Source organism: Hemicordylus capensis, chromosome 6, assembly GCF_027244095.1.
Source record: "Hemicordylus capensis ecotype Gifberg chromosome 6, rHemCap1.1.pri, whole genome shotgun sequence".
NCBI lineage: Eukaryota > Metazoa > Chordata > Lepidosauria > Squamata > Cordylidae > Hemicordylus > Hemicordylus capensis.
In genome coordinates, this window is record NC_069662.1 from 19,442,768 (window position 1) to 19,454,801 (window position 12,034).

The 12,034-nt window shown below is 46.4% G+C and overlaps 1 protein-coding gene across 1 annotated transcript in view; it reads right to left on the reverse strand.

Annotated features, from left to right (window-relative positions):
- Positions 1-12,034, reverse strand: part of GRIN2D (glutamate ionotropic receptor NMDA type subunit 2D) — a 112,320-nt gene that overhangs the window by 48,299 nt on the left and 51,987 nt on the right. Inside the window, exons 10-12 of the mRNA XM_053261565.1 lie at positions 11,112-11,272; positions 6,849-7,036; positions 2,168-2,400 (exon numbers count right to left, since the gene is read on the reverse strand). Of these exons, the coding sequence (XP_053117540.1) occupies positions 2,168-2,400; positions 6,849-7,036; positions 11,112-11,272 (582 nt within the window). The remainder of the gene's footprint in view (positions 1-2,167; positions 2,401-6,848; positions 7,037-11,111; positions 11,273-12,034) is intronic.

Here is a 12,034-nt window from a genome sequence, read left to right on the forward strand (position 1 = left end):
TCCCTCCAAGGCGGTTTCCAGACCACGAGCTTTACACCGCAAAAAGTGGTGTAAACTGCAACGTTTTGTGGTGCTGATTTAAAACCACAGTTGAAATCCGTTGCCTCCTACAATGGGCAAATACAGCTATTTTTTTGCAATGCACATGCGACGTTATAGGGCTGTAACACAGCAACAGAACATGAAAGAAGGCATCGGAAATATGAACAGCACCTTGCTTACAGTGCAGGGACTGCAATATTAAGACACAGGAAGTACGGAAGGACACTTAAAGGATATGTCATGACACTGGTAGCATGCAATCTGGAAAGTGCCCTGGGGAATGAACCCAGCTTCCCCACTACCACCTTTGCACTGTCCTTGACAGATATACTGACTACCAAATCATGTGCTGATTTGGTGTTCTATCTTGATACCTCCTCCCATTCTTCATTTTTTCTTGAAATTTTTTGAAGTTTAGCATATGTAATAAGTCAGCTGAATATTTATCATTCTTTTAAAAAATAAACCTCATGACAATCAATGTCAACCAGTGAGGTTTGCCTCATCACAGGTGCTAACCAATCACCACTGGCTTCTGCTGCAGCAGAGCTCAGATTTTGCCAAGCTCAGTCCTGGAGAAGAGATTGCTTCCGTGAACAAACAAAATATTCACTCAGTTAATGTTCATATGCATGCAGCCATAAGTAAGTAGATAAACAAAGAGAAGATGTTGTAAGGAAGGTGTATGTTGTTGTAGTGATCAGACTCCCCTCCCCATAAAGAGTTAACCAGAAGTGAACTCTGCCTTGACTGACAGGCTGGTGAATTCCAGGGCTCAGCCAATCAGCATTCCAGGTAGGTGGGACCTAGAGAGCTGTTGCCAGGAAGAGGGGAGTTCTTTGTTAGAAAGAAGCTAGGCAGGAGGTGCACAGGAGGACATGTGGCCATGAAGGCTGGCTGCAGGAGAATGACTTTGCAGATCCTTGAAAGATAGGAGGACAGGAAGCTTGAATTCTCATTTGGAGTTTGGTGAGTGCAAGGAAAGGAAGTCTGGGCTTTGGCTTCAGGAAGATTAATTTAGGGGAACGTTTGTTTAGTCAGACTTTGTGTTAGAAACTTATATTTTTTTGGTGTGTGTGCTTTTGCATATTCCTGAAACCATTCTATTATAGTTTACCTGTAACATAATTAAAATAAGAAACACTAGCCTGTGCCCATCCTACCTAGGCTGTTGCAAAAGACTCTATAAACATTTAAGTGTGCCTAAAGGCAACCTATTTTTTGTAACTTGCCAAGTATTTTTAACTGTATTTAAAGCTGAGAATTCCTCAGATGGAAATAGTAATTGAATAAAACTGGTGGTTTTTTTAAAAGTTATTTTCTTTTTCAAGCCTCTCTGAGTTGGAAAAGGTGCAATCTCATCCTCAAATGGTCAGCAGCGATCAGTTTTCTAACCACAAGCAGGCTTGCATGTGGAAGATTTTTGTACGTGTCCAAGAGCAAAATTAAGAGAGTTTCCCCTGGGATTCCACCCCAAGCCCAGGGAGGTTCAAGCTATTTTGATAAGAGGGGTGATGGTGGCAGCATTTTAAACCTACCAATAATATAGGATAGTTAGGAGAAGCCTATCCAAACAGCTCAGCGGGGATTATTCCATATTTCTCTCCCTTACGCGAGCTTGCTCTGAGACAAAGGCCTTAATCTGCTACAGTTGTATACAGCAAGCTGAGCAAATTTCTGTGCAAAGGTAACTTAAAACAGCGTTAATTAACTTTGCATATATTGACAATTTTAATAATTTAGTAACGGAATGGCTAAGAGCTTTGCAGGGACTGGAGCCCTGCCCCCTGGAAATGTTGCTGAGACCCCATCTTAGGCTTTGGAGATTCCACAAGCCATTGCCCCTCATCATACACTTTCAAGCTTGACTTCTTAGCCATAAAGGGAGGGAGGGAGGGAGGCTGGCTGGCTGCTGATTTCTATGTACAATTCAAATGTCTATGCTTGTTGTGTGGGGTGATTGCCACATACTCCCGGGAGGGAGGGAGGGAGGGAAGTTGGTTGGTTCCTGGTGTGCACAGAGCAATGGCCAGTTATGGGTATCTGTCTGTGGATGTAAAAGTAGCCTAGAGGGCAAATTGAGGGAAGGACCTAGAGCTGATTCTTGCCCATCTGGCAGCCTTACCCTGCTGAAAGCGAGTAGGAAATCCAGCCGTCCTGTGTGTCTCATACAGTGACGCAGCTTCCAGTAGATGAGGTGCTCCCAGGCAAAGACAAGCAAACTCAGCCCCATGGCCACCAACAGCATGTAGAAGACCCCCGCCATGTTGTCAATGTCCAGCTTGCTGCTCATCACCTCTATCTTGTCATTGTGGCAGATCCCCGACAACCAGAGGCGCTCTAGCAGCTCAATTTCATCTGAAACAGAGGTGGGGGTGGGGGTGGGGTGGGGAGGAGAGAGAGATGGAGCCCGGGACAAGATGTGCTCTCCCCAGCAAGACCCACTCACCATTACTCCCCTCCTCCCAGAAAATGAAGAAGCCCTCTTGTTCAGGGCTTATGGTGGACTTCCCAGAGGCTGTGGAAACATGTCAGATCCTGGGCATGGAAGCTCAGGAGACAGGTGGGCCAGGTAAGGGTACATACTCAAAAATCACTTGATGCAAAGTGCTTAGCCCCGTAACACCATTTAATGATCTTTTCATACTTGTGGTTAGTATCGAAAGAGATTGTTTTCTTCCCTATGTGTGCTTTAGAGGATAGCTCCAGGCAGTAGTAATTACCCCTCTAGATTAATGAACACAGAATACTATAATGTTGCACATGTGGTATGGAAGGCAGTCCAGGTTTAAAGAGCATTCCATGACAGATGGGTAAGTTGCTAGGCAACTGTTTTTCATCTTTCTCCACCCCATAAGTCAGAGGAAGCTTGCAATAGTAGCCATAGATTCTCCAAAATGCATGCTACACACAAATTCACACACACTTAAAGACACAGGTTGACCCAGTGAGGGAAAATACTCAAAGTAGTTTCACTGAAATTTAAAGGACACATTAGGCATTGCCTAACTTGTTCTTCTAATTCCAATGGGACTACTTTGAGTAAATTTTCCTCATCATGTAGGCTACATAATGTACACACCCTGCTTGTGTGTGTGTGTGTGTGTGTGTGTGTGTGTAGTCAACGTATAGACATGTGGAACATAGGAACATAGGAAACTGCTATATACTGAGTCAGACCATTGGTCTATCTAGCTCAGTATTGTCTTCACAGACTGGCAGTGGCTTCTCCAAGGTTGCAGGCAGGAATCTCTCTCAGCCCTATCTTGGAGAAGCCAGGGAGGGAATTTGGAACCTTCTGCTCTTCCCAGAGCGGCTCCATCCCCTGAGGGGAATATCTTACAGTGCTCACACTTCTAGTCTCCCTTTCATATGCAACCAGGGCTGACCCTGCTTAGCTATGGGGACAAGTCATGCTTGCTACCACAAGACCAGCTCTCCTCTCCATGTGTACATCATCCGCTGAAGAACTGCACCACCTAGACCAAGAGTAACACAAACTATTTCTGCCATCGTTTACAAACATCACATACATGCACGCAGAACTCTGTATCAACAGAATTCTTAATTTTCTGCACATCAAAACCCAAAATTATGTAATTGGTGTAAGTTTTAAACATTTAATGTATATGCATATGTTTACCTAAATCTATATATTTTCTTTGTGTGCACAGTTTTGGGAAACCACAGAGTATGCACAAGCAAAAGTGCTCTAAAATGTATATATCACAGTGAATGTCTGACAAGCCTAGTAAATTTTGTGAATTTTGTAAAACGCAGAGATAACCCTGGTGAAAGTTGACAGTCACCAAACTGTGATTAGCATTTACTTGGGTCTGTTAAAAAATAAATACATGCTGAGATCTCTCTTTTTTTGGTTTTTGTTTTGCATACATAAAAAAACTTCCAGGGTTGTCAGGATTGACAAGCAAGTGGCAATTATTTACCATATTCACTAACACGTCCACAGACTCTAAAAAGCAACTCCATTTCTCCTACACCTATAGTATTAGACAAAACAATTCTCACATTGTATTTTTCACAAGTGAACCAAAGAACACTTCTGAGTCTGGAACACTTTGCTTGTTAACGCAGTGCAGAAAGCTGGTAAAAGCCATGTTGCTTTTCCATTCTACTTAGAGATGCAGAGGATGCAAAACAATTTAAGTGGCATGCACATTGTGTGGCCCGTTTGGAACACAATCCCATTCCCAAATCTGCTGGCATGCCCTGGTGGGGTGGGGAAAGCCCCGTGTCCTGTTTTTGAGGGTATCCCCTGAGTCAGCTGGGATTATTAGGAGAAGCGAGACTGTTCGCTAACGGCAATTAGAGCCTCAGACTGAGCCCATTAGCAGCAGCAGAGACAGAATCCAGCTTTCTCGGCTCAGATCAAACATGCCAGATCTATGTCTGTTCTTTATCCCTGGAGCTAGAAATAAAAAGCAGGAGGTCTGTCTCCCACCGCTGTTGCTCAGAGTCTCGCCCACTGGGGCTTGCTTCTCTCCTAGGAGACCCTGGAGACCTGGCGCCCAGCCCTCCTGCTCGAACTGGCCGGGCCCCACAGCTCTCCCAGAGTGGATTTGACTCTGTCTGGATTCGTGAACCCAGAGTAAAACACCACAGTCTGATGGCATGTTCACTGCCACTCTGCAAAGCAGTCAGAGTCATGGCACAGGTCTGGGGCACAGGCAGTGGGAGGATGCAACCGTTGATGGTCAGGCGTTCATACGGGAGCATGTCATGTTAGCTCTGGAGCTCCGAAATCCTTTCAGCAAACATGTCAGTGCAGATTAGAAACCGCTCTCGCACTGCACACTTGAACATGCCCTAAAAGGAGGTAGGAGATCCATATTTTTGCCAACTGTTATATGCGTTGGGCAGTCTGGATTAGCATAAATAAAACCTATCACTGTGGTTTTGACTGGCAACTTGACAAAGGGGCTTAAATAGTATTTCGTGGCATTGGATCTCTCTCCAGCCTTCGGAATGTAACAGCCATGAGAGCCTGGAAGGGCGGGAGAGTCAGCAAGAGTTTGCAGTTGTGTGAACTGGGACATAAGAGAAAGGCAGCTCTGAGCCTGCTGAAAGCGAAGCATCTTGAGCGGCAGGGTCTCCCTCTCTGGGCAGGGTGAGCAGATTTGCTGCCTGCAGTAGGAGTGCCTGTTTGCTTCCACTACATTCTGCTTGTGGATTTGTAGAGAAAACAAAATATTATTCGTCACATGTTTAGCCCACTCTTTCTCCAAGGAACTCGGGGCAAGGTACATGGCTCCATCCTATCCTCAACAACAACCCTGTGAGGTAGATTGGGCTGAGAGATGGTGGCCAACATGCTGGGAATGGAATGTTGGTGTTTCTGACCCGCCAGGGCTGTTGCGCACATCGAAGGCAGCCCCAGCAGTGCTGCACAGGAATGCACCAGCACAACTCCCGAAAACAGCATAGGCATGGTTGCACAGCGCTACTTCCACTGAAAACAATGCAAGTTGTGCGGCACAAGTGCCTTTGTGCAGGTGCGCTCCTACACAACACTGCCAAGGCTGCCTTCTACACGCGCAGCAGCCCCTGTGGGCCAGGAACGCCAATGTTGCACGGTGCAGCATGTTGGCCAGTGGCTCGCCCAAGGCCATACACTGAGCTCCATGGCTGAGTGTGGATCTGAACTCAGGGTTTCTCTGGCCCTTGCCCAGCACAGTAACCACTACAAACCACTACAGCATGTGGATACAGTCAGTCTCCAGTACTCTCTCATCCAAAGAAACTCTGTCCTGTAGCACTGTTCATGGACTTCTCGCTGCTCAGGGAAGCAGGGAACATGTAACATATTTTAACAACCCAAACTATGTTAAAAGTAAACAAATTGTCTTAAGTGAATGTCAATGTCCTGCTTGTCCACTCCTGGAGAGAAGCGAGCCCCGTTTCCCAGCTCAGGACAAGGAACGTTCCAGCTTGCCAGCGCTGAGCCCCTGAGCCCAATGAAGCCACCGGAGCACTTTCCAGCTTAGCCGCTCAAAAGCAGCGAAATGCCTCGTTCCAGCAAATCGCATTCAAAATGTAAAATATACAACGTCCTTGCGCTACATCGCAGCCATTCAATCCAAAACAAGGTATTGGAAATGTGAACGGCACCCTGCACAGGAAGTGTGGAAACACACTTCAGAGATTCGTCGTGACCCCGTTGCAAGGTCTAGTCTGGAAAGCACCCAGCCCCAAGTTTTAATGGCAAATATGGGAGGGAGACTCTACTAATTAGAGCAGAGAACATGGCCCATTCAGGAGGATTGGGCCAGGCATCTTTGTTCTCTCCAGGCCCCGGGCTTGGAGTTTGAGAGGAGGCTTTTGGAGGGGTGAGGGACCAAAGGGTCTGAAGCAGGGTTGCTAGATGCCCCTTCGGTGCAGTGGTTGCTGCTTTATCGGATGGACTGGGATGCTTCTGGCCTGGTGCAGGAAGTGAGACCACATGGGCCCAGGATTGCTTTCCAGTGCAAATTATTCAAGAGCATCCACTGAAAGTGAATGAACATCCTGGATTTCAGACATCCCTGCTCCAAAGCGTGCTCTATTTCTGAACCTTCTCCCCGCCCCCACAACAATCCTTGTCCAGTGGAAGGGAGAGGCATGTTTGCAGGGCCATCCACAGAGATGCCGGAGGGAATACACATCAGCGCCCCACCCCCCCACCCCACATCCCTGCTTTCTCATCCCCTTGTTTGTTTGTCATCCAAAGCACCCAGGGATCCTGGCTCCCAGCTCTCATCTTCCCAGCACTCTCCTTAGAACTTGGCTTGGGACTGGCTGGGCCTTACCGTCACTCAGAAACTGGAGCAGAGCCAGGTCAATGGGCCGTTTCCACTTGGAGCCTTTCTGCAGCGCAATGCCGTAGCCTGTGGTGGCAAAGACTTTCCCGCTTCCTATGGTGACCAGCTTGCAGCCTTCTTCCTTGCGGGCCATGTAGTTGAGGACGGCTGCATCGTAGATGAAAGCATCTAGCTTCCTGCAGTCAGTCATAGACGGACACGAGCAGAGACAGACAGAGGAGAATTAGGACAGAGACAGTGGCTGGGTTATATATAGGGCTGAATGAGAACAGGTTTAAAAGATGCCTCAATATTTGCTAGGTCTGGCTTTCAGCTGATCAATTGATTAGCTCTAAATACTAATTCGTGTTGCAAATAATAATCATCTTTCTCATTTGCACAGAGCTTTTGACTATTCAAACCCACATGTATTATCCTGTTGGAAATAAAGTGAAGCCTCCTTTCTGAGAAGCTTTAGGAACGAGAACAGCTTCCTTTAACTAGTTAGTTACTGAACCAGGAGAGAGTAGGTTAATTTACCACTTAACTTTGGTATTAGAAGAAGATGCCATCTTTAATAGTTTCTATTTGCTATTAGGGCAACACCCCAGAGCCAAAGGCTGCACAAAGATAAGAGGTTCAGCGCCCACCAGTATAGTGGAAGAGTCAGGTTTAAAATACATATATCAATGATTTGGACACAGCACTATCAGCTTCCGTTTCATGTGGTTATTATTAGATGAAAAGCCACAGTGACATTCTCCTGAGGGTAAAAGCTTTGGGTAACAAATGGGAAGGAAAAAACCATCTTCACCACCAAATCTGTTACAGGCAGGAAAGAGCTCGTATACATCCGTGTGGCCTGAACAGCAGCCTGCCCTTTGCTTGTTCTCAGCTTTGCCAATTAACCGAGGTGCAGGGTTTTTATTTATGCGACTGATTAATATTCCGGTTAAAACAATTAAAGCTTTCAGCCATAGTTAGATGTCATAAAAGTTATACTTGATAGGCCTGTAGGGAAAAAGCAGCCTCCACCACAAGAACGATATGCCTGAAGCTGCAGCTGTATTATCAGGCCTCCCGCCCCACCCTTTGGTGGGGGTACAGGATTGCACATATGTCTCTCTGTGCACCCATCTCTACCTAGATATCTGGGGTTCCATACGTTCCTTCCTGATCTTGTGCTCCCTTGGACGTCTTCCACAATCCTGCTGAGCCCCTGGGGACTGAGGAGCACTGAGCTTCCCTTGCCCTGCGGCTGACTTTGTGTAGGGGTAGCAGGTTTGGAGCCGGGAGAGGGTTGGGCGGGCTGTGGAGGCCTAGCCCCCTCAGAGAGATTCCAGGAACGCACACACCGTTTTTAGCTGTCCTTAGAAACAAAAAGTATAAGTTTCTAGTCCTTTTTAATTATGGAGGTAAAAGGGGAAGCGTACAGGCAACAGTCTACCCGATTACTCATGAAGAAGTAAACTGGCTCCTGCCTGCCAGTGTTCTGGCCAACGAATGCAAAATAGCAGAGGCGAAATGGTACGGTTCCATGATCATTTTATGGGGACAAATGCCTGACAGCTGTTTTGATACCTTAGAAGGGTGGGGAATAAATTGGGTCACGATGACCCTCCTAAACATATGAGAAAAATTTGCTAGCTGAAAAATTCATCACTACCAAACATTTTAGCATTTTCCCTTAGAGAAGTCTGAGGAAGATGTTTTGGAAGTCTAAATAGGGGTCTTTTGGGGGAAGGAGTTTATTTTTGTCAATGTTAAACATGTATTGAGCCTCTAAAATAGTTTATTTTGAACTGTTTCATGTTATTGTACAGTAGGGTATGCAAGAAATTGTTTTGCTTTCTTTTTCCATTTGTTTTCATTACTGAAACTCTTTGTGTCAGTCTTTGTTTAAATTGCACTTGTTTCATCACAAAATTCATTCATTCTCCATTAATTTCAGCGCAAGAACCAGCTGCATTTCTCCTGCCTGCCTCTTAACTTCACTATTTCCCAGCCAATTTGCATGAAAATTTGAAGCGTTATCCATTTGGGTCTGCCTAAATTCAGACAGATAGGACAAAGAAGCCCCATGTTAGAAGGCAGTAAATAAAGGTACCCTGAACGTAAGCTTCCTACTAACTCAAAGGAGGGAGTCGGCTTAGCTATTTTTGAGCTAAAAGTTGCAGGCATTGCAGGATTCCTCCAAAGGATCAACTTCCACTTTTGATTTGAACTAAACCACAGTTTCGTTATGTGCAAACTCAGGTAAATCACAGTTAGGTAAAAGAAACCAGGATCAAACTATCGTTTTGGATCCTGGTTTGTTACCTAGTGGTGGGTTGAATAAACCACAGTTCCCAGAATGTGTACATAACAAGAAACTGGTTTAGTTCAAACTCAAAGTGGAAGCTTTTAGTCCTCTCCTCTTGCACATGTAAAAGGAAGAGAGGGGCACATAAACCTGTGACTCGCTGAGGTTTGTTCTCGTAGCAAGAAAGCACAGGTCTGTACAGGGCCACAGGTCTGTACAGGGCCAACAGCATCTAACATGATCAGTTCCTACTTTCAGTCACTCACAGTGCAAGTATGAAAGTATGTTTATAAAGAGCTGCTTTCCCCTCAGTTTTTAAATTCATGTTTATGTTTAGGATTCTAACCCATATACAAACCAGAGGGTGGTTGTTATTCTGGGCTAATTAGCAGAGTACATGGCTGTGATCTTGTGCATGTAGGACTAAATGATCAGTTACATATGGCAACTCTGCCGGCCGGGTTTTTAGATTGGTAACAGCGGTGGGAATCCCACTCCCCTCTATGGCTGCTCAAACAGGCTGAGCCTTAATGCACTCCTCTATCACCGAGAATTGAATATTAAAGTCAGGGAAGTGCACAAGGCAAAGCCCACCAATTCACAGACAAAACCCCACATGGAAGTCTAGTTAACAGCATGATGGTGCTACTACATCCTGAATGCCTCACTATAGACTTGTCGTATTTGCTTTAATTGTGAAATGAGGCAGCAGCAGGAGTTCAGAGGAGCTCATGGAAGCACTGCTGCGAGGCACAGCGGGGGAGGCACTCTTGCGGGTGTGCAGAGCTACCCAGGCTAGACAAACCCTTGCTCACTGGAGTTACACGGGAAAGAGGCGCACAGCCTTTCTTTCAACAATAACAAAACAAATAGGGCAACAGCGCTTACAGTTGGATCTGATACGTATTTTAAGTTGGAAGCCAGGCCTGCTGTGTGCAGTGAGCATTCCTCCAAGATGTGCACACAACTGCAGCTTCTGTTGATCTGGATTAAACCAGTTAAAAGATCTGATTAGCTAAAAGGTGCCCTGATCAAGAAGGCAGCAGCACCTTTAATTGATTGATTGATTAATGGTTAATAAATTAAAATTTAATTACTTTAGATACACATGCAACTCCAGGTGGCAAGTGCCATTTTAGAAGCAGTATTTCCTCCTGTGCGTGCGAGAGAAGGGGGATGAAGCCTGTTGTGACCTAGGCATGCAGCCGGGGCTGCCGCTAGGGGCATGTGGGGCCCAGGGCAAATTGGAGTGTGTTGGGACCCTTAACAGAGCACTACGAGGCTCCAAATGACATGAGAGAGAAAGAGAGAGCTCTAACAGCCAGCCCTCAGCAAAGAGGTGGGGGGGGGGCAGGCTGTTGAAAACTTAGAGGCCTGTGCAGGCCATTTGGAACCCCGGGGGAAATTCCCCTGGTTTGCCCTACCCAAAGACTGGTTCTGCATGCAGCACTGAAAACTCAGAGCCATGGATTTTCCTCATTTGTCCATGTAGTGGTAATTAATTAGCAATTAATCAGCTAAGATTTCTCTGAGCAGGTGGCAGCTCTAATAAAAAAATAATTTAAAAAATTGTTACAAGGTCACAAAATGGTGCGGGCGTGGAAGCCAGTGGTGTCGCCAGCAACTTCCTCCGGCAGCCCACGACGCTTGTGCAGCCGCATTTCCGAGAGCAGCCGACGACACAACCCCACAGCTGCGGAAGGAATGGGATTTGCTTCAGTGTCAAAAGACGGCACTCAGCTCCAGGCGCATGGCAATATCTCTGCAACAGACGTGCAGCCTTGTGGGAGGAGGTGTAGTGTGATCTTAATGAGAAACAATTACATGTTTATTGTGTAAACAATGGATTGTCTGGAAAGGCTCTTAGGGTGTCTGCTGCAGCCTCACTGTGTGGGCCTGCCACCGGTTCCTCCTTGCCATTGCTGCGGTGACCTCCTCCTCCTCCACCCCCACCATTTCCCCCCACATACCCCATCTTCAGGTGCTGGAGTGCATCCTCCACACTGCGCTGGTTGTACTTCCCCATATATTCGTGCATCTCCCCATAGTTGTTCCGAATGTTTTTCTCGGTGCTCCCGTTGGGAACAGTGCCAAACCTCAGAGGAGGATAGTGATTCTGGGGCCTCTGGAACTGTCAAGGGAGGCAAAAGGAAATGGGAGGATAAGCACACTGCACTGGATTTCCCCCTTTCCCGTCTTACTCTGCTTTCAGAAATGGCGACTAGGCACAGATGGGAAGAGGGAGGCATTTCATTGGAGGGAGACCATTTTTGATTCGCAAATTGTCATGGCCGATCGGCGGAGCAATAAGCCTGGGCCTTGGCTAGCAGGAAGGGGGAATCGCCTCCCCAAACATCATGATTTTGGGATGTGGGGAAGTACCTTGTATGTATCATGGAGACAGAGTTGTGTAAAGAAGTGATAAGAAGTGGAGAAATGCATTTAGAGACAGATGTTACAGACAGCGTTTTATCTGAGGATGAGTAAGTGGTTAGGGGAGATCGGGAAGGGTCTCTCATGGCATGTGACCAGCACGGAGTTTTCCTTCCACTTTCCTCTGGGAATCAGGAACTGCCGCAGCCGGAGTGAAATTATGGAAGATGAATTTACATTTATTCTGGGTTGTCTTCGTGGCTAAGTTCTGCTCAAACTGGAAGACTAACTACATGTTACAGACAAATGTGTTCAACTGAGCCCCCATGCTGGTTGTTTTTGTTTTTGTTTTTGGTATTTTTAAAAATGCTTTGAAGGCTGGGGAATTTAAAGGGAAGAAAAGGCTGATGCAAACACACTTTAGGAATCCCACAAGGAGTAGGGGTGGCCAACCTGAGGCTCTGCAGCGGTGGTTGGACTACAGCTCCCATCATCCCCAGCTGCAATAGATGGCCCAACA